Source organism: Capricornis sumatraensis, chromosome 4, assembly GCF_032405125.1.
Source record: "Capricornis sumatraensis isolate serow.1 chromosome 4, serow.2, whole genome shotgun sequence".
Classification (NCBI taxonomy): Eukaryota; Metazoa; Chordata; class Mammalia; order Artiodactyla; family Bovidae; genus Capricornis; species Capricornis sumatraensis.
The window spans coordinates 55,226,762-55,248,478 of NC_091072.1; the positions used below are offsets into that span (position 1 = coordinate 55,226,762).

The 21,717-nt window shown below is 41.5% G+C and overlaps 1 protein-coding gene across 1 annotated transcript in view; it reads right to left on the bottom strand.

Annotated features, from left to right (window-relative positions):
* LIN7A (lin-7 homolog A, crumbs cell polarity complex component) overlaps positions 1-21,717 on the bottom strand; it is a 152,210-nt gene that overhangs the window by 4,653 nt on the left and 125,840 nt on the right. Inside the window, exon 5 of the mRNA XM_068971993.1 lies at positions 2,208-2,426. Within this exon, the coding sequence (XP_068828094.1) occupies positions 2,208-2,426 (219 nt within the window). The remainder of the gene's footprint in view (positions 1-2,207; positions 2,427-21,717) is intronic.

A 21,717-nucleotide genomic window follows, 5' to 3' on the forward strand; every position in this document is an offset into this window, starting at 1 on the left:
CCTGCAATAATCTATTCTCCCTATAGCACCCAGAGTGATCTCTTTTAACACGTAAATTATGTCACTCTTTTGTTTAAAAACCTTCAGTGGTTTCCACTGCAATAAAATCCAACTTCCCTCAGTGGTTTGGAAAGCTCTCTGTAGCCTGGCCTCTGTCTCACCGTCCTCCTCACTCTTTACCACCTCACTACCTCTGCTTTCTTTCTATTCCTCAAACATCAAATAGCCTCGTATCTGCCACAGAGCTACTGCGCTGGCCTATTTCCTTCTCTTTTGATGCCTGTTTCCTGGCTTCTCCTTGTCACTCAACCTCAGCCTCAGTGTCCCCTCCTTGGAGAGGTCTTGCCTGATCACCTCCCAGAAAGTCATCACCTGGCCAGTCTCTATTAAAACATGCTGTTTTGATTCTACCAAGTGCTGGTCTCAATAGGATATTTATTACCTACTTGTTAATTAACTATCCCCTCCAACCATAATGTAAGCACCTGGATAGCAAGGACTGTGATTTGTTCATGCTGCCTCCAAAGCCCATTAAATAGTGCCTGGCCCTTCCCAGTAACAAATAGATATTTATTGTTGAATAAATGTAGTTTTTGGAATGGAATGTAATTTCAGACAAAGACACCAAACTATGGTATCTGTAATAAAACTAGCAGGTTATAAAAGAAAGATAGCTGAATTCCCAGGACCCTCTGAGAACAAGTCCCATACTCTATTTAACTTCCTCATGTAGCTTCTTTTCATGAGTGTCACCAAAAATTGAAAATCTCTTCTTATATCCAGTGTTTCTCGTTGTGCAAATAGTAATCTGATATTGAATGGGTTAAAACCACCATTACCCACTGTCATCTTCCCAAGAATGTTTGAACTTCATTTTAAATACACATTTGCAGACATTATAGTATAGAGGTATCAAAGATTCAAAGTGTCTCTTCCAAAAGATAGCAAGGAAAATGTATGTAACTCCAGAATTCCTAATGTTGGCAGATGAATTACTTGGCAGAGTAAGAAGGAGAAATAATTCTTTGCTACTTGTAAGTGTGGCTGTGGGGAATCCATTGAAACTATTGCAGCTTCATATCATTCATCTGAAAAATGATGTTTCAGTGATACTTGCTGTGAAGGGTTTTTTGAGGATTAGGGATAACATGTGAGAAGGGCCTAGCACACAGCAGGCACTTCAGAGATGGTGACTCTTACTCTTAACCAATTTTCCTGAATTTTCTCTCTTTTTTCTTTTGAATTTTTCTAAAAACATGAAGCAAAACCTGACTTACCCTTGTCACAAAGTGGAATTTAGAAAGACAGGTATACCTGAGACACATTTTAAGTGAAGACCCAAACAGAATTGCAAAGTCTCAGAGCATAAACACTGGCAGGTCTCTGCTTCGTCCTCTTCACTGGAGCAGTCTTCTGGTAAACGGTTTCAGTATTGTAAAGGGGATCTCCCCAGGGTTAGCACTGTATGGTTGTTTACTTTGTATACTGCACAAAGGCAATTGGCCAGGGAGGTAAGCGGGGCTGGAATGGAGCCCACACTCTTGTCATGAAACCATGTGCAGATGTGTGTCTGCACAGATGCCTACCCTTCTGTAATCCGCACAAACGCATCATATAGTCCATACCTGGCCCTCCTCAAGTATATAATTTTTCAAAATAGCGTACGTTTCTAGGGAATTTGGCTGCTGCTACTGCTGCTAAGTCGCCTCAGTCATGTCCGACTCTGTGCGACCCCAGAGACGGCAGCTCACCAGGCTCCCCCGTCCCTGGGATTCTCCAGGCAAGAACACTGGAGTGGGTTGCCATTTCCTTCTCCAATGCATGAAAGTGAAAAGTAAAAGTGAAGTCACTTACTCGTATCTGACTCCTAGCCACCCCATGGACTGCAGCCTACCAGGCTCCTCCATCCATGGGATTTTCCAGGCAAGAGTACTGGAGTGGGGTGCCACTGCCTTCATACTTGGCCCTCCTAAAGTATATAATTTTTTCAAAATAGCATACATTTCCAGGAAATTTGGCTAAATGAAACATAATATAAGCAACTGTCTCATTAACAGTTTTCTGAGGTCACAGTTTTTTGTGTGATTGATTTTGTTTGGATTATTAAATCTAATGATTACATTCCAACTGTCTAAGAAACTATACTTTTTAAAAAAAACAAACTTACATGTGTATGGGGCTTTCCTTGTGTAGAGGGCACCTCTTACCTATGACATGTGGTTTTGCTGTGTTTGTTGCTGCTGCTGCTGCTGTTGCTGCTGAATTAGCAACTGCTGCTGTTGCCGACGCCGGGCTGTCCGTAGCTTTTCAAAGCGAGCCTCCATTTCTTCTAGGACTTTCGGAGTGTATCGCACCACCAGCTTGACGCTGTCCTTAGCAGCCTTAAGCAGTTCTACAGCTTTTTCATGGTGTTCTCCTTCCACACTCTGAAACGACAATGATATCTCATAAGGGGAGAGCTTCCATGTTCTTTTCTCTGGAGCTAAATGCAAAATGAGTATTAAAGAGTTCAGCCTCTAACAACTGGAAATTTAAAGAAGGTATGGCCCTCAGTGTTATCGTTTAGTGCATTTGTAGTTGAACCATGAGCAGGTTAGCTGCACTCGGATACAGGATGGATGGCATGGAGGTTCAAGACAGGAGGAGGAGGAAAAACGAAGGCCGAAAAGATAACACTAACATTTAGAATAGGATTTCTAAATTTCACCTGGCAGAGTAATTGCACTGGTCCAGTAACCTTAGCAAAAGTTTAAAAGGAACAATGAAGGGGGATTAAAAAAAAAGAATTCCTATCTGGTATTAGCACTTAAAAAGAATCTACAATGCTTAAAGTACTGTCTTATTGATGTAATAAGAGGAGAACAAGACAGAATCTAGAAGCAGATCCACCACATAAACCATATGTTCCGTGATAAATGTGAAGTTCAGACTCAAGGAAGAAAGGATTGTTAAATAACGATGCTGGAACAGATACTTAAATGGTACAAAAGAATGTGGATTCCAGTCTCACAGTCTATGCTGCATACAGCAGAGTGATTAACAATTTCAATGTAAAAATAAAACCATGAAACAACTAAGATAAAGCATTGGTCAGTGTTCACCATCTTCAATGTGAAAGTAATTCTTAAGTAAAAATACCAAAAAAGACACCAGCCACAAAATCAGATTTTAAAATTGCAAGTTTTAAGACTGAAGAGAACAAACTTATGGTTGCCAGGGGGGACTTGTGGGAGGAAGGGATAGTTAGGGAGTTTAAGATCAACATGTGCACAGTGCTATATTTAAAATCGATAACCAACAAGGACCTATTATACAGCACAGAGAACTCTGCTCAATGTTATGTGGCAGCCTGGATGGGAGAGGAGTCTGGGGGTGAATAGCTGTGTGTATATGTATGCCTGTGTCTGCTGTGCACCTGAAATTACCACATTTTTAATTGGCTATATTTCAATATAGAATAAAAAGCTTTTTTAAAAAATGTAAGTTTCTATGTTTCACACACTATCAGTTCAGTTCAGTTCAGTCGCTCAGTCGTGTCCGACTCTTTGAGACCCCATGAATCACAGCACACCAGGTCTCCCTGTCCATCACCAACTCCCGAAGTTCACTCAGACTCACGTCCATCGAGTCCGTGATGTCTTCCAGCCATCTCATCCTCTGTCGTCCCCATCTCCTCCTGCCCCAAATCCCTCCCAGCATCAGGGTCTTTTCCAATGAGTCACCTCTTCGCATGAGGTGGCCAAAGTATTGGAGTTTCAGCTTCAGCATCACCAATGAACACCCAGCACTGATCTCCTTTAGAATGGACTGGGTTGGATCTCCTTGCAGTCCAAGGGACTCTCAAGAGTCTTCTCCAACACCACAGTTCAAAAGCATCAATTCTTTCACACTCAGCTTTCTTCACAGTCCAACTCTCACATCCATACATGACTACTGGAAAAACCATACCTTTGACTAGATGGATCTTTCTTGGCAAAGTAATGTTTTTGCTTTTTAATATGCTGTCTAGCTTGGTCATAGCTTTTCTTCCAAGGAGCAAGTACCTTTTAATTTCATGGCTGCAGTCACCATCTGCAGTGATTTGGGAGCCCAAGAAAATAAAGTCTGTCACTGTTCCCACTGTTTCCCCATCCATTTGTCATGAAGTGATGTGACCAGAGGCTATGATCTTAGTTTTTTTGAATGCTGAGTTTTAAGCCAGCTTTTGCACTCTCCTCTTTCACTTTCATCAAGAGGCTCTTTAGTTCCTCTTCACTTTCTGCCATAAGGGTAGTGTCATCTGCATATCTGAGGTGATGGATATTTCTCCCAGCGATCTTGATTCCAGCATGTGCTACATTCAGCCTCGCATTTCGCATGATGCACTCTGCATGTAAGTTAAATAACAGGGTGACGACATACAGCCTTGATGTACTCCTTTCCCAATCTGGAACCAATTCACTGTTCCATGTCTGGTTCTAAGTAAGTGTTGCTTCTTGACGTGCGTACAGATTTCTCAGGAACAGGCAAGATAGTCTGGTATTTCCGCCACTTAAAAATTTTTTCAGTTTGTTGTGATCCACATAGTCAGAGGCTTTGGCATAGTCAATAAAGCAGGAGTCGGTGTTTTTCTGGAATTCTCTTGCTTTTTCAATGAACCAACAGAAGAGCTCTTACAAGTCAATAAAGATCTAAGCAAAATGGGCAAGTGAACTCTTGGACAAATAATAATTTTTTTAAATGGTCAATAAACCTATGAAAAAAATGCCCAACCTCCCACATAATCAAACAAATGCAGATGAAAAAATATTTTGTTTTTAACTTAAAAATGGTGACGATGTATTTTAAAATATGGTGCATTGACAAGGATGTAGGGAAAAGGTACTCATACACTGGTAATATTGTGACAAAAACTAGTACAGTTTTTTGCTAGGCACTGTTGTTATGCAGTGGATAAAACCCTTTATAAATAAAGAATTTTACTTTAGAGAAATGTACTAAATATAAAATCAGACATGCACACATACCCGTAAAACAGATATGATATGACAGAAAACAGAACAAAAATTAACTCTTAGCTTTTGAATCTCAAAATACTCTTTTGAACATAATGGCATAGACAACAGCTGGGGTAAGTAAGTTTACTATAAGTAAACACCAAGAGGCTTCTCCCAGAGCTTTGAAAGTATCTCTAGGTTGGGACTGATGGTTTAGTCGCTAAGTTGTGTCCAACTCTTGCGACCCAATGGACTATAGCCTGCCAGGCTCCTCTATCCATGGGATTCTCAAGGCAAGAATACTGGAGTGGATTGCCATTTCCTTCTCCAGGGGATCTTCCCGACTCAGAAATCGAACCTGAGTCTCCTGCATTGCAGGCCGATTCTTTACCTACTAAGCTACAAAGGATTAGGGAGAAATAAAACAGAAGAAAATTATAATCAGACATCATAGAACTCTCAGAAGAAGAGACAGTTCTTTCCTCTCAGCTGACCCCCAGGGCAGATGACATAACGTCTATTTTATAGGATCAAAGTGCAAAGGCCTTTTTTGACTTATTTCCCAGGTAAAGCTCAAAGAAATGTGTGTGATGTGACAGGTAGGGATGAAGATGGGGTTAAATACTGCCAGAACACTGAACAGCGGCACTGAAGTGGCAGAAAAGGCCACCCCAAAACAGGTTTAGGTTACATTTTCACAACCCAAGCAGAAGGGAGACTCAAATGAATATTACACTGAGTTCCCCAAAAATAATTTTCATCTTAAGCATAGCAGTTATATCTTGAGATTCATAATTACAACTATCATACATATTTGAAGATTTAAGAAATTGTATTCCATTCTTTCATTTGCTTCAGCAAGGTGGATGTGGACTGAGGTTAAAAAAAAAAAAAAGCTTTGAATTAAACAATGTCATCGGTAGCTTTCAGTCATCTGTCTGAGAGCCAGGCAGAAACTAAAGGACTTAAGAAATGACTGTGGAGAGCCCTGGAGGCAACTTACATAACCACTCCTTTGCCAAGTCTGGACTAACTAGAGAGCAGGGGGTTATAAATAGCTGTTTGAGCAGAGTAAATTTTTATCTGTGGCTGAAGCCTAGGAAAATAGGCTTATTCATAGATTAATTTATTCATTTAACTATTCACTCAGTCATTGACTTGGTCATTCAACCGATGTTTACTAAGCATTTATTTCACTACTTACACTCTACTAGTACTCTTTATTTAAGGGCCTAGATCTGATAGATAGAGTGCCTGATGAACTATGGACGGAGGTTGGTGATACTGTACAAGAGACAGGGATCAAGACCATCCCCATGGAAAAGAAATGCAAAAAAGCAAAATGGCTGTCTGAGGAGGCCTTACCAACAGCTGTGAAAAGAGGAAAAGTGAAAAGCAAAGGAGAAAAGGAAAGATATAAGCATCTGAATGCAGAGTTCCAAAGAATAGCACAGAGAGATAAGAAAGCCTTCCTCAGCGATCAATGCAAAGAAATAGAGGAAAACAAAAGAATGGGAAGGACTAGAGCTCTCTTCAAGATAATGAGAGATACCAAGGGAACATTTCATGCAAAGATGGGCTCGATAAAGGACAGAAATGGTATGGACCTAACAGAAGCAGAAGATGTTAAGAAGTGGTGGCAGGAATACACAGAAGAACTGTACAAAAAAGATCTTCATGACCCAGATAATCATGATGGTGTGATCACTCACCTAGAGCCAGATATCTTGGAATGTGAAGTCAAATGGGCCTTAGAAAGCATCACTACAAACAAAGCTAGTGGAGGTGATGGAATTCCAGTTGAGCTCTTTCAAATCCTGAAAGATGATGCTGTGAAAGTGCTGCACTCAATATGCCAGCAAATTTGGAAAACTCAGCAGTGGCCACAGAACTGGAAAAGGTCAGTTTTCATTCCAATTCCAAAGAAAGGCAATGCCACAGAATGCTCAAACTACCACACAATTGCACTCATCTCACACGCTAGTAAAGTAATGCTCAAAATTCTCCAAGCCAGGCTTTAGCAATACGTGAACCGTGAACTTCCAGATGTTTAAGCTGGTTTTAGAAAAGGCAGAGGAACCAGAGATCAAATTGCCAACATCCGCTGGATCATGGAAAAAGCAAGAGAATTCCAGAAAAACATCTATTTCTGCTTTATTGACTATGCCAAAGCCTTTGACTGTGTGGTTCACAATAAACTGTGGAAAATTCTGAAAGATGGGAATACCAGACCACCTGACCTGCCTCTTGAGAAACCTATATGCAGGTCAGGAACCAACAGTTAGAACTGGACATGGAACAACAGACTGGTTCCAAATAGGAAAAGGAGTACGTCAAGGCTGTATATTGTCACCCTGCTTATTTAACTTCTATGCAGAGTACATCATGAGAAACACTGGACTGGAAGAAACACAAGCTGGAATTAAGACTGCCGGGAGAAATATCAATAACCTCAGATATGCAGATGACACCACCCTTATGGCAGAAAGTGAAGAGGAACTCAAAAGCCTCTCGATGAAAGTGAAAGAGGAGAGTGAAAAAGTTGGCTTAAAGCTCAACATTCAGAAAAGGAAGATCATGGCATTTAGTGCCATTACTTCATGGGAAAACAATGGGGAAACAGTGAAAACAGTGTCAGACTTTATTTTTTTTGGCTCCTACATCACTGCAGATGGTGACTGCAGCCATGAAATTAAAAGATGCTTACTCCTTGGAAGAAAAGTTATGACCAACCTAGATAGTATATTCAAAAGCAGAGACATTACTTTGCCAACAAATGTCCGTCTAGTCAAGGCTATGGTTTTTCCAGTGGTCATGTATGGATGTGAGAGTTGGACTGTGAAGAAAGCTGATCACTGAAGAACTGATGCTTTTGAACTGTGGTGTTGGAGAAGACTCTTGAGAGTCCCTAGGACTGCAAGGAGATCCAACCAGTCCATTCGAAGAAGATTAGCCCTGGGATTTCTTTGGAAGGAATGATGCTAAGGCTGAAACGCCAGTACTTTGGCCACCTCATGCAAAGAGTTGACTCTTTGGAAAAAGACTCTGATGCTGGGAGGGATTAGGGGCAGGAGGAGAAGGGGACGACAGAGGATGAGATGGCTGGATGGCATCACTACTCGATGGATGTGAGTCTGAGTGAACTCTGGAAGTTGGTGATGGACAGGGAGGCCTGGCATGCTGCAATTCATGGGGTCTCAAAGAGTCGGACATGACTGAGCGACTGAACTGACTGACTGACTGACTCTACTAAGTTCTTTGGAAGAACATGCACAGGGGAAAACTTTGACAGCTTTGTACAGTATTCTTTCAGTGTACTTGAAATTTCTTTGTAATTTGCCCCCAGGTGAACTGTTAATGTATGGAATTCCCCTTTAAAAGGAAAACTGGATGATTTGTTTGTTCGCACCCTTACCTAATTTCTTTTTTAATATTAAAACTAACAAGTTCTATGTTTTAAAACAATGGTTCACCTGTTTTCTAGGCCAGATGATTAGTCTCCAGACTTCTTTTTGGCTTTTGTCCTATTTGCTTTCATTTAATAAGGTTGGAAATTCTAGGTCAGACCTTTAGATGCTCATTATCCCCGGGTAGGCACTCTGCCTACAAGTTAGAGTTGCCCCAGGAGGGCTGTGGGATTAATACATGGAGCATTAAGGCTCTCACCATAGTGGATGGCTGAGAGAACTATGGCTGGAGTTTCATACTCCACCCTGCAGAACTGGCAAGGCTACCTCACTCACCCTCAGCCCTGTTCTCCACCATGCGTGCGTGGTTGCATACTAAAGTCACTTCAGTCATGTCCGACTCTGTGATGCCAAGGATTATAGCCTGCCAGGCTCCTCTGTCCAAAGATTTTCCAGGCAAGAACACTGGAGAGGGTTGCCATTTCCTTCTCCAGGGGATCTTCCCCACCCAGGGATCAAACCATGTTTTTTACATCTCCTGCTCGGGCACTGGCAGGCAGGTTCTTTACCACTAGTGCCATCTGCTCTCCACCACACACTTAGCAGTTGATAAGAGGCAGACTCCAAGGTTCTTGGAATCCAGAATTTCTTTTTTGTCTCAATGCTCTATCTTTGGCTCAGATAGTGACTCTGATTTTGGGGGGCTCGGCAGAGTTAAGGGGTCTCTTGGTCTGAATGTACCTTTCACTGTTTTCCCCACCAGGGCACAGAATCCACATGGGATCTGGTCAGAGTGTCGCGCTTCAACATTTCCACTACTAAAAATGCTATGTTAAAAATAATACACATTACATGATTAAGCAGTATAATAGAAACCAAGAGGTCACTCAGAGACTTGAAGAAATATAAGCATCTTTGCAGAATGTATCATTTCAAACACTTGTTAACTTTGTTGTTTAAACTGTTTTCATAAAATCTGCATCTAGAATACTGTTCTGGGGGTCTCTCCTTTTCCACTGGCTTTGTCTACTTTATTAATATTTTTGAGAGCATATGTTTGTCTTCTTAATCTATAATTTATCTCTGAAGTGCTTTTCGTCCATCAGTATAACTTCTTAATAAGAATAAGGCATTTTTCTCTCCTTTCTTTCCCTTTTGAAGTAAGAACAAAAAAGCAGACAACCTTTCAATGGAGTTCCTGTTCCACGAATTACGAAAAGGTCAAGCTATCTGCTGTGTTAGGATACACATGCTGATGAACAGACACCCGTCAATAGGTTTCCCCAGCCCTGACAGTTTATCATTCAGTCCTACTTTTGACTTTGTATCTTTCTCACTCTTAATGAAACTAAGCCTTATTTCAAGCTAAGTATTTAAAACATGTTTTGAAATATGATAGTTTGTTTGTAAAACAGTTAAGCTGTCTTTCTATCACAGATATTTTATACACACACACACACACAGATACATAGACACACACCCCCTCCTGTGATTCAGGAATTGTCCTTTATAAAAATTATCCCAGTTTGAGAAGTCACTGAAAACCCGTAGCACTAGCTTTTCACATAGGATGAAAATGTAGCCCTTATGTGATTTGAGGAAACCTAGGAACACTTCTGATTCTAAAGTCGAATCCCCTCCTCCATTAAGAGCTTTCCATACTTTCTAAAAAAAATTTTGCAATTTTAGATTTCATCCTCCTGCTTTAAGAGTTCTCTTGTACCTACTGCAATCTGAGGAAGCCATCAGAATGGATTAAGTTAACAAGGCTTTCCAACAGACATCTGATAAAAGATGTAAGTCATGAAGGAGGTGAGGGGTGGTGAAGAAGGCATGGAGTAAACTAGGTAACCAGGAAATATTCAGACCAAAGAGAAGTGGTCCAAAAAGAGAAAAGCCCCCCAAAATATTACCTACACCACAGAGGCACCTAGTCTGGACATCGGCCTTCACTGAATCGAAGTGCACAAGGAGGGATGGACATTCCCATCTTGAAAATACTTCTTTACCTTGCTAACATTTTAGAAAGTACACGGAGAAATCAATACGAAAAGGAGAGTTCAGATGGTTCTATTCCCATTTCCAAAGGCTTAAGAACTGGATCTTCTATAATGTTAATATATAAAAGAATATATTTTCATTCAGGAATGTGAGAAAAATTAGCTCAGTAAGTAACGAGATGCATACTTGTTTCATTAGTAATCTCATGTAGTAGTAGAAAGCTCTGGAAAGCTTTAGTTAATCTGATTGAAGTTTAACAAATCAGTAGATGGTGAATGAACGAACTTTTCAACATGGTCACTAGTTTTTATTTCCACACATTGTGAGTTATCAAAATGGCTGCTATTTCTTGGTATCCTCAGTGTCCTGACTGATTAAGAATCTTAAAAAGAGGCAGCTTTGGATTACATTGCATTCTTGCTCATGATAGGTACTGTCTCTTCCCTGCTATAGAGAAACTAGCTGCTAAATTTTGATTTCAGACCTCCAGTGGAAGAGATGCCTGCCTGGAAAGGTACTTCATTATCTGAGCACAATCAACTGCCAAATGAGCGGCACACCCAGGACTCCATGGAGTTCTTTCTCTGTGAGGATTACACGGACACAATCCTGACCCAGCTTGCTAATAAGCTGTTTAAACACTTTGTTGGATAACCAAGAGTTGGCTATACCTCTCAGTTACCATAGGAATATCTAGAGCCAAGCTCATGTTTCAGTTCAGTTCAGTCGCTCAGTCATGTCCGACTCTGCGACTACATGAATCGCAGCATGCCAGGCCTCCCTATCCATCACCAACTCCCAGAGTTCACCCAAACTCATGTCCATTGAGTCGGTGATGCCATCCAGCCATCTCATCCTCTGTCGTCCCCTTCTCCTCCTGCCCCCAATCCCTCCCAGCATCAGGGTCTTTTCCAATGAGTCAACTCTTCGCATGAGATGGCCAAAGTACTGGAGTTTCAGCTTTAGCATCAGTCCTTCCAAAGAACACCCAGGGCTGATCTCCTTTAGAATGGACTGGTTGGATCTCCTTGCAGTCCAAGGGACTCTCAAGAGTCTTCTCCAACACCACAGTGCAAAAACATCAATTCTTCAGTGCTCAGCTTTCTTCACAGTCCAACTCTCACATCCATACATGACCACTGGAAAAACCATAGCCTTGACTACACGGATCTTTGTTGGCAAAGTAATGTCTCTGCTTTTGAATATGCTATCTAGGTTGGTCATAATTTTTCTTCCGAGGAGTAAGTGTCTTTTAATTTCATGGCTGCAGTCACCATCTGCAGTTATTTTGAAGTCAAAAAAAAAATAAAGTCTGACATTGTTTCCACTGTTTCCCCATCTACTTCCCATGAAGTGATGGGACCGGATGCCATGATCTTAGTTTTCTGAATGTTGAGCTTTAAGCCAACTTTTTCACTCTCCTCTTTGACTTTCATCAAGAGGCTTTTTAGCTATTCTTCACTTTCTGCCATAAGGGTGGTGTCATCTGCATATCTGAGGTTTTTGATATTTCTCCCGGCAATCTTGATTCCAGTTTGTGCTTCTTCTGCTTAGGCTCCTAAATACATCAGCCACTCTTTTGGATTAAAGGCCCAATGATGTCATCAAGAAAGAAATGATATCAAGGATATTGGGTTATGATATTTGGGTACAATTAAACATGTCAGAAACTCAGAACCTTCGAGCTATAAAGGCCCTTAGAAACCACCTCATTTGTCTCCTTGCATCTTAATACATATGAAAATAAAGACTTAAGCGTGGCCGTGACCTGGTCCATTTTATAAATTTGTTAGTTGCAATGCTTGGAGAAGGCAATGGCAACCCACTCCAGTACTCTTGCCTGCAGTCCATGGGGTCACTAAGAGTCGGACACAACTGAGCGACTTCACTTTCACTTTTCTCTTTCATGCATTGGAGAAGGAAATGGCAACCCACTCCAGTGTTCTTGCCTGGAGAATCCCAGGGATGGGGGAGCCTGGTGGGCTGCCATCTCTGGGGTCACACAGAGTCGGACACGACTGAAAAGACTTAGCAGCAACAGCACCAGCAGTTGCTTTTAACAATCTCATTCTGCTTTTCAAGATTAACTAATTTAGATTGTGGTGGGTCAGTTTTTACAGGATGTGAAGGATAGGAATTAATGACAGCATAAGACGTGTCAACTCCCAGCTCTAAAGCATATTAAGTTGGCTAGTGAAGAAGCACTATGAAACTACGTGCTCACTATTAGTGGATTATAATTCTCAACATTGAAAAGGCCTCTATAGCCAAAGACAGACCCACTTCTTTCCTGCAGTATGATCATTTATACATAATAAACATGGGTGTGTGCGTGTGTGTGTGTGTGTGTGTATTCTAACATTCATTGAGCACTTAGTGCAAGGCACTGCTAGCTGCTTTGTGTGCATTATATCTAATCCTTATAATAACACTATTAGAAAGGCAATACAGAGCTTAAGAAGCTTGTCCCAGGTCCCCAGCTAGTCAGTGAAACAGATGGAACTTAACAGATCTGTTTCCAGAGACTAGACTCTTCCTGACTAATCCATAACCTTGAGCAAGATAATAGAAAGTAAATATCGTATCAGTGGCTCTCCTTCTCATGGGTATTTTCAGATCAGTCGTTCTTGAACTTGAATGTACACAGAAACCAATTTAAGCACTTATAAAATACAGAGGCCTAGGCTGTATCCTAGACTTGCCATATCAAGATCCACAGCAGTATGACCTAGGAACGCGCGACATCATAAAACTCTGACACAGCCAGCCAGTCACTGATGTGAAGATTAGTGTTTAGACATGGTGCCCTTGAATATAACTACATCAAATAGTAAATGTCCTCTTTCACAGTTCCTTTATTATGTTACTCCAGGAGAGAGGTCTGGGTAGGTGAGGGAATTCCTATAATATTGCCTTGGTGTAGTACTTTTGCCTCTAGTCAGTATTTTTGGTCACTTAAAAAAGGCATATTGATTCGATGTTTAATTAAGAACAGAATATCCCCACACAAATTACAGGATATATTCAGGAAAAAAAAAAAAAAAACACACACTTTATGACTCTCTGATCCTTTCCTTTTCTCAAATAGGTTAATATCCTTTCTAAATGTATTCTTTTTTCCTGAAGAAAAGTGGCAAGTATAAAAAGTATTATATTTATCCTTTGGAAATATGCTAATTCTCTCCCACAGTACTTTGTTCCTGCCTAAATGCTAATATCTATTTCAGTGCACTATAATTTATCAGTTTACAATCATTCTGCTGACACCAGACCATCCTAAAGCAGGATGAGTCTTGTTTATCTCTGTGCGGTATCTATTGTGTGCTCAATAAATACTTAGTCAATGCATAAGTCATACCTACGCACATATATATTTCCTATTAAGCTAAGGAGCCAGTACCACCTAGGTTTGAATTTCAGCTTCTTCACATAGCAGCTTTGTGAGCTCAGACAAACTGCGGAGCATCCCTGAGTCTCAATTTTCTCATATGTGAAACGGGTATCAGAGAGCATCTACTTTACAGAATCATTACATTTAACACACACGAAGCGCCTGGGAGAGAGCCTGGCACTCTAAAAGGGTCCAACAAACACTGGCTCTTTACCGAACTCTTTCCTGTGCAATCGTGATACTGTGGGGTCTCAGGCATTCAAGGACAGCAGCAGTAACAAAATACGATTTGCCTTTGGAACAGGTAGAATTTTCTATTATCTAGGAAGTAAAAAAAAAATGTATGTACTAGATTAATAAATAATGTATGGAATTTGTTGGAAACAGGTTTAAAACTACTTAGGTAAATCAACTGCTTCTAATCACAGTCAAGTAATCTGGAAGCACCAGTTCCCTACATGACAACTGTTATGCTAATTAAAAGTGAAAATTCATAAAAACTGCTCTCTCAGTCCCTCCACAGTGCCACACTTTGTTAGGGAAAGAAAGAGTGTGCTAGAGATTCACCTGCTAGGAGGGTGCATAAAGTGAGCAAACCTGAGAGGGGAGAACTATTAAGGAACCAAACACTACAAGAGGGCAATGTGATTACTCGCTTAGAGCCAGACATCCCGGAGTGTGAAGTCAATTGAGCCTTAAGAAGCATTGCTATGAACAAAGCTAGTGGAGATGGTGAAATTCCAGTTAAGCTGTTTCAAATCCTAAAAGATGATACTGTTAAAGTGCTGCACCCAGCATGCCAGCAAATTTGGAAAACTTGGCAATGGCTACAGGACTGGAAAAAGTCAGTTTTCATTCCAATCCCAAAGAAGGGCAATGCCAAAGAATGTTCAAACTACTGCACAATTGCACTCATTTCACATATTAGCAAGGTAATGCTCAAAATCCTTCAAGCTATGCTCCAACAGTATATGAACTGATAACTTCCAGATGCACAAGCTGGATTTAGCAAAGGCAGAGGAACCAGAGATCGAATAGTCAACATTACTGGATCACAGAAAAAGCAAGGAAATTCCAGAAAAACATCTACTTTTGCTTCATTGACTACACTTAAAGCCTCTGACTGTGTGGATCACAACAAACTGTGGAAACTTGTTGAAGGGAAGGAAATACCAGACCACCTTACCTGCCTCCTAAGAAATTTGTATGTAGGTCAAGAAGCAACACTTTGAACAAGACAAGGAGCAAAGGACTGGTTCAAAATTGGGAAAGGAGTACATCAGGCTGTGTATTGTCACCCTACTTAACTTCTATGCAGAGTACATCATGCGAAATGCAGGGATGGATGAAGCTCAAGCTAGAATCAAGACTGCTGGGAGAAATATCAATAACCTCAGATATGCAGATGACACCACCTTTACAGCAGAAAGCAAAAGAGGAACTAAAGAGCCTCTTGATGAAAGTGAAAGAGCAGAGTGAAAAAGCTGGCCTAAAATTCAACATTCAAAACATGAATATCATGGTATCTGATCACATCACTTCACTGGCAACCAAATGGGGAAAAAGTGGAAACAGTAACAGAATTCATTTTCTTAAGCTCCAAAATTACTGTAGATGGTGTCTGCAGCCACAAAATCAAAAGATGCTCGCTCCTTGGAAAAGCTATGCCACACCTAGACGACATACTAAAAAGCAGTGACATTACTTTGCCGACACAGTTGTGTATAGTCCAAGCTACGGGTTTTCCAGGAGTCATTTACGGATGTGAGAGGTGGACCGTAAAGAAGTCTAAATACCAAAGAATTAATGCTTTCAAACTATGGTGCTGGAGAAGACTCTTGAAAGTCCTTTGGACTGCAAGGAGATCAAACCAGTCGATCCTGAAGGAAATCAGTCCTGAATATTCATTGGAAGGACTAACGCTGAAGCTCCGATAATTTGGCCACCATATGCGAAGAGCTGACTCACTAGAAAAGACCCTGATGCTGGTAAAAATTGAAGGCAGGAGGAGAGGGGAACGACAGAGGATGAGACAGTTGGATGGTATCACTGACTCAATGGACATGAGTTTGAGTAAACTTTGGGAGATGGTGAAGAACAGGGAAGCTTGGCATGCTGCGGTCCACGGGGTCACAAAGAGTTGGACATGACTGAGCAACTGAACAACAACAAAACATATATATGGCTTCCCAGGAGTCTCAGTGCTCAAGAATCTGCCTCCCAATCAAGAGACTCAGGAGACACAGGTTCAATCCCTGGGTCGGGAAGATCCCCTGGAGCAGAAAATTGTAACCAAGTACAGCATCCTTGCTTGGAAATCCCATGGACAGAGGAGCTGAGGGAGTATAGTCCATGGGGTCGCAAGGAGTCAGAGATGACTGATCATACACACACACACACATACACACACGCACACATATACACATATGCACACACACATATGCACACATACACATATGCACACACACATATGCACACACATACATGCACATACCTACAGCCATCTTCAAGAGTACAAATGTGAACACTAGAGATGTGAACCCAGAACAAAGCTGTGTGGGAAAATGTTCCTAGAAAATGAGATCTTTAAATCAGTCTTAATTTTTGAGCGGTAGGCTTCATGTGGGAAGTCAAAATTACAAGGAACCCTACCAATCATGATTTATACTGATTTATGTTTCCAAAATACATGGTCTGCCCACCTACACTCTCCCAAGCCAAGATACTCTGACACTAAATCCGCCCCCAACCCCAAGCAGAGCCTTTTGCAAATGTTCAGAAGCAGGAACATCAAAACTGCTGACTCTCAATATTTGCTTCCAGGTCTGGTTTGGTATCTTTTTTGGGGGTGTTAGTTCTAGAAGGTCTTGTAGGTCTTCATAGAACTGTTCAACTTCAGCTTCTTCAGCGTTACTGGTCGGGGCATAGACTTGGATTATTGTGAGATTGAATGGTTTGCCTTGGAAATGAACAGAGATCACCCTGTTGTTTTTGAGATTGCATCCAAGTACTGTATTTCAGACTCTTTTGTTGACTATGATGGCTACTCCATTTCTTCTAAGGGATTCTTGCTCACAGTAGTAGATATAATGGTCATCTGACTTAAATTCATTCATTCCTGTCCATTTTAGTTAGCTGATTCCTAAAATGTCGATGTTCGCTTTTGCCATCTCCTGTTTCACCACGTCCACTTTGCCTTGATTCATGGATCTAACATTCCAGGTTCCTATGCAATACTGCTCTTTATAGCATTGGACCTTACTTCTGTCACCAGTCACATCCACAGCTGGGTGTCATTCTTGCTTTGGCTCTTGTCTCTTCATTCTTTCTGGAGTTATTTTCCCACTGATCTCCAGTAGCAAATTGGGCACCTATCGACCTGGGGAGTTCATCTTTCAGTGTCCTATCTTTTTGCCTTTTCATGCTGTCCATGGGGTTCTCAAGGCACGAATACTGAATTGGTTTGCCATTCCCTTCTCCAGTGGACCACATTGTGTCAGACCTCTCCACCATGACCCGCCCATGTTGGGTGGCCCTACACGGCATGGCTCATTGTTTCACTGAGTTAGACAAGGCTGTGGTCCATGTGATGAGAGATTCGTTAGTTTTCTGTGATTGTGGTTTTCAGTCGGTCTGTCCTCTGATGGAAAAGAATAAGAGACTTATGGAAGCATCCTTATGGAAGAGACTGACTGAGGGGGAAACTGGGTCTTGTTCTGATGGGCGGGGCCGTGCTCAGTAAATCTTTAATCCAATTTTCTGTTGATAGGTAGAGCTGTGTTCCCTCCCTGCTATTTACCTGGGCCAAACTATGCTGGAGGTAATAAAGATAATGGCTATCTCTTTACAAAGATCACATGCATGTACTGCTACACTCACTGCAGTAAGCCCCCAACCCTGCAGTAAGCCACCACTGACCCACACCTCTGTTGGAGACTCCTGGACACTCCCAGCAAGTCATTTTCATTATAGAGGCTGCTAAGTCACTTCAGTCGTGTCTGACTCTGTGCGACCCCGTAGACAGCAGGCAGCCCACCAGACTCTGCCGTCCCTAGGATTCTCCAGGCAAGAACACTGGAGTAGGTTGCCATTTCCTTCTCCAGTGCATGAAAGTGAAAAGTGAAAGTGAATTCGCTCAGTCTGACTCTTAGTGACCTCATGGACTGCAGCCCACCAGGCTCCTCCGTCCATGGGATTTTTCAGGCAAGAGTACTGGAGTGGGGTGCCATTGCCTTCTCCGGTTTATAGAGGACTGGAATGCAAAAGTAGGAAGTCAAGAAATGCCTGGAGTAACAGGCATACTTGGCTTTGGAGTACACAATGAAGCAAAGGCTAATAGACTTTTGCCAAGAGAACGCACTGGTCATAGCAAACACCCTCTTCCAACAACACAAGAGAAGGCTCTACACATGGACACCACCAGATGGTCAATACTGAAATCAGATTGATTATATTCTTTGTAGCCAAAGATGGAGAAGCTCTATACAGTCAGCAAAAACAAGACCGGGAGCTGACTGTGGCTCAGGTCATGAACTCCTTGTTGCCAAATTCAGACTTCAATTGAAAAAAGTAGGGAAAACCACTAAACCATTCAGGTATGACCTAAATCAAATCCCTTAACGATTATACAGTGGAAGTGAAAAATAGATTCAAGGGATTAGATCTGATATACAGAAGGCCTGAAGAACTATGGACATGACTATGGACATAATGAACTATGACGTTGGACAGGAGGCAGTGAACAAGACCATCCCCAAGAAAAATAAATGAAAAAAGGGAAAATGGCTGTCTGAGGAGGCCTTAAAAATAGCTGTGAAAAGAAGAGAAGCCAAACAAAAGGAGAAAAGGAAAGATATAAGCATCTGAATGCAGAGTTCCAAAGAATAGCAAGGAGAGATAAGAAAGCCTTCCTCAGCGATCAATGCAAAGAAATAGAGGATAACAATAGAATGGGAAAGACTAGAGATCTCTATAAGAAAATGAGATATTCCAAGGGAACATTTCATACAAAGATGGGCTCAACAAAGGACAGAAATGGTATAGACTTAACAGAAGCAGAAGATATTAAGAAGAGGTGGCAAGAATACATAGAAGAACTGTACAAAAAAGACCTGCACAATCCAGATGATCATGATGGTATGATTACTCACCTAGAGCCAGACATCCTGGAATGTGAAGTCAAGTGGGCCTCAGGAAGCATCACTACGAACAAAGCTGGTGGAGGTGATGGAATTCCAGTGGAGCTTTTCAAATCCTAAAAGATGATGCTGTGAAAGTGCTGCACTCAATATGCCAACAAATTTGGAAAACTCAGCAGTGGCCACAGGACCAGAAAATGTGAGCGTTCATTCCAATCCCAAAGAAAGGCAATGCGAAAGAATGTTCAGACTACTGCACAATTGCACTCATCTCACACGCTAGTAAAGTAATGCTCAAAATTCTCCAAGCCAGGATTCAATAGTACATGAACTGTGAACTTCCAGATGTTCAAGCTGGTTTTAGAAAAGGCAGAGGAACCAGAGATCAAATTGCCAACATCCACTGGATCATTGAAAAAGCAAGACAGTTCCAGAAAAACATCTATTTCTGCTTTATTGACTATGCTAAAGCCTTTGACAGTGTGAATCACCACAAACTGTGGAAAATTCCTATAGAGATGGGAATACCAGACTACCTGACCTGCCTCTTGAGAATCTGTGTGCAGGTCAGGAAGCAACAGTGAGAACTGGACATGGAACAACAGACTGGTTCCAAATAGGGAAAGGTGTACATCAAGGCTGTATATTGTCACCCTGTTTATTTAACTTATATGCAGTGTATATCATGAGAAATGCTGGGCTGGATGAAGCACAAGCTGGAATCAAGATTGCCAGGATAAATATCAATAACCTCAAATATGCAGAAGACACCACCCTTATGGCAGAAAGTGAAGAAGAACTAAAGAGTCTCTTTTTTAAAGTGAAAGAGGAGAGTGAAACAGTTGGCCTAAAGCTCAACATTCAGAAAACTAAGATCATGGCATATGGTCCCATCACTTCATGGCAAATACATGGGAAAATAGTGTAAATAGTAAGAGACTTTATTTTGGGGGGCTCCAAAATCACTGCAGATGTTGACTGCAGCCATGAAATTAAAAGAGGCTTACTCCTTGGAAGAAAAGTTATGACCAACCTAGATAGCATATTAAAAAGCAGAGACATTACTTTGCCAACAAAGATCCGTGTAGTCAAGGCTATGGTTTTTCCAGTAGTCATGTATGGATGTGAGAGTTGGACTGTAAAGAAAGCTGAGTGCAAAGAATTGATGCTTTTGAACTGTGGTGTTGGAGAAGACTCTTGAGAGTCCCTTGGACTGCAAGGAGATCCAACCAGTCCATTCTAAAGGAGATCAGTCCTGGGCGTTCATTGGAAGCACTAATGTTATAGCTGAAACTCCAATAATCTGGCCACCTGCTGCGAACTGACTCATTTGAGAAATCCCTGATGCTGGGAATATTGAGAAGAGGACGAGAGAGGATGAGATGCTTGGATGGCAACACTTACTCAATGGACATGAGTTTGAGTGAACTCTGGGAGTTGGTGATGGACAGGGAGGCCTGGTGTGCTGCAGTCCATGGGGTCACAAGGAGTCATACAGGACTGAGTGACTGAACTGACTGAGCTGAACTGGTTTGGTATAAGAGCGGGGTTTGGGGGGTGGTGATAACATACCCACCTAAAACTACCTCCCTCATACTCATACTTGGTGCTATTACAGCTCCACTTAGGCATGCAAATACATCTCAGTCACTAAAACCAAGTGTGACTCCTTAATCAAATTATCAGACCAGCCCTCAGTACAGCCAGTGTGAGAGTGTGACAGGCCCCAGAGGCCAGGGGTTTGAGTCATAACAGATCACTGTTGAAGAGTGTGACCTTTAGAAAATGATCTCTTGCCTCTGTATTTCAGGTCTCAGATGGACACTGTCCTAGTTTAGTACTGAAAGTCCCTCAAATGCCTTGGTCCTGGGCAACCCTAGACAGTTGGTCACTGATTAAGACACAGGCTATAATGATTGAAGGATGCATAATAGTGCATGGTACATGCTATTTCTTCAATAAATGTTTGTCTTTACAGTATCCCTTGTGCCATTTGAATTTTCAATAGATATGAAGGTGAGCAGTTCTGTTAAAGAAGGAAGGGTTTATTGAACCCCAAAGGGCAGTATGAAGAAAGGGAAGGAGAGATCTGAGATAAAAGAAAGGTTTGGAAGAAGAGGTTCAAGGGCAGATGAGTCATTTTTGTTTACTCTGAAATTCTGCCAACACCTTAAAGAGAACTAATACCATGGAGCATCCTCGCCTTCTGGTGGTGCAGAATCCTGGGGATAATGGAGTCTGGTTTAAATGGCAAAGCTAGTTTAGAAGAAGAACCCAGATTCAGTTTCGTTAAATGTTGCTGAATCAGGGCAACATGCTGGACAGAGGCTGGATCCCCAAGGACGATTGCCAAAGCCCATCCCTCAAACAGAATCCACTGTGTTTTATGGTAGGTGAGTTCTGATGTGCTGGAGACAGGACTAACACTGGAAGGTTCTTTGACAGACTTTGCAACCTAGACAAAAGCTTAGCCTATAAGAAGTTTTGGGAACTTTCACTAAGTGTGGCATACATCATACCATCTCCTCTCCTTAAATGTCAACTTGTATCAGGATTCTGTCAAGCAGAATAGCTTTCTTTTTTCCTTCAGTATCTTATTCTAGTGATTTCACAGAGACCATTGTCTTCTAAGGGGTATCATGGAGACAATAACAGGTCCCTGAAATTATTCAACAAACCCATCAAAGGTTACCCTTTACTATCTAACCTGTTTCAGAATCCTAAAGGCCCTACCAATTATATAAAGCATAAAGGAGAAATACAAAAAATCTTCACAGAAATTGCCTGAATCCAGAGCTGTCCAA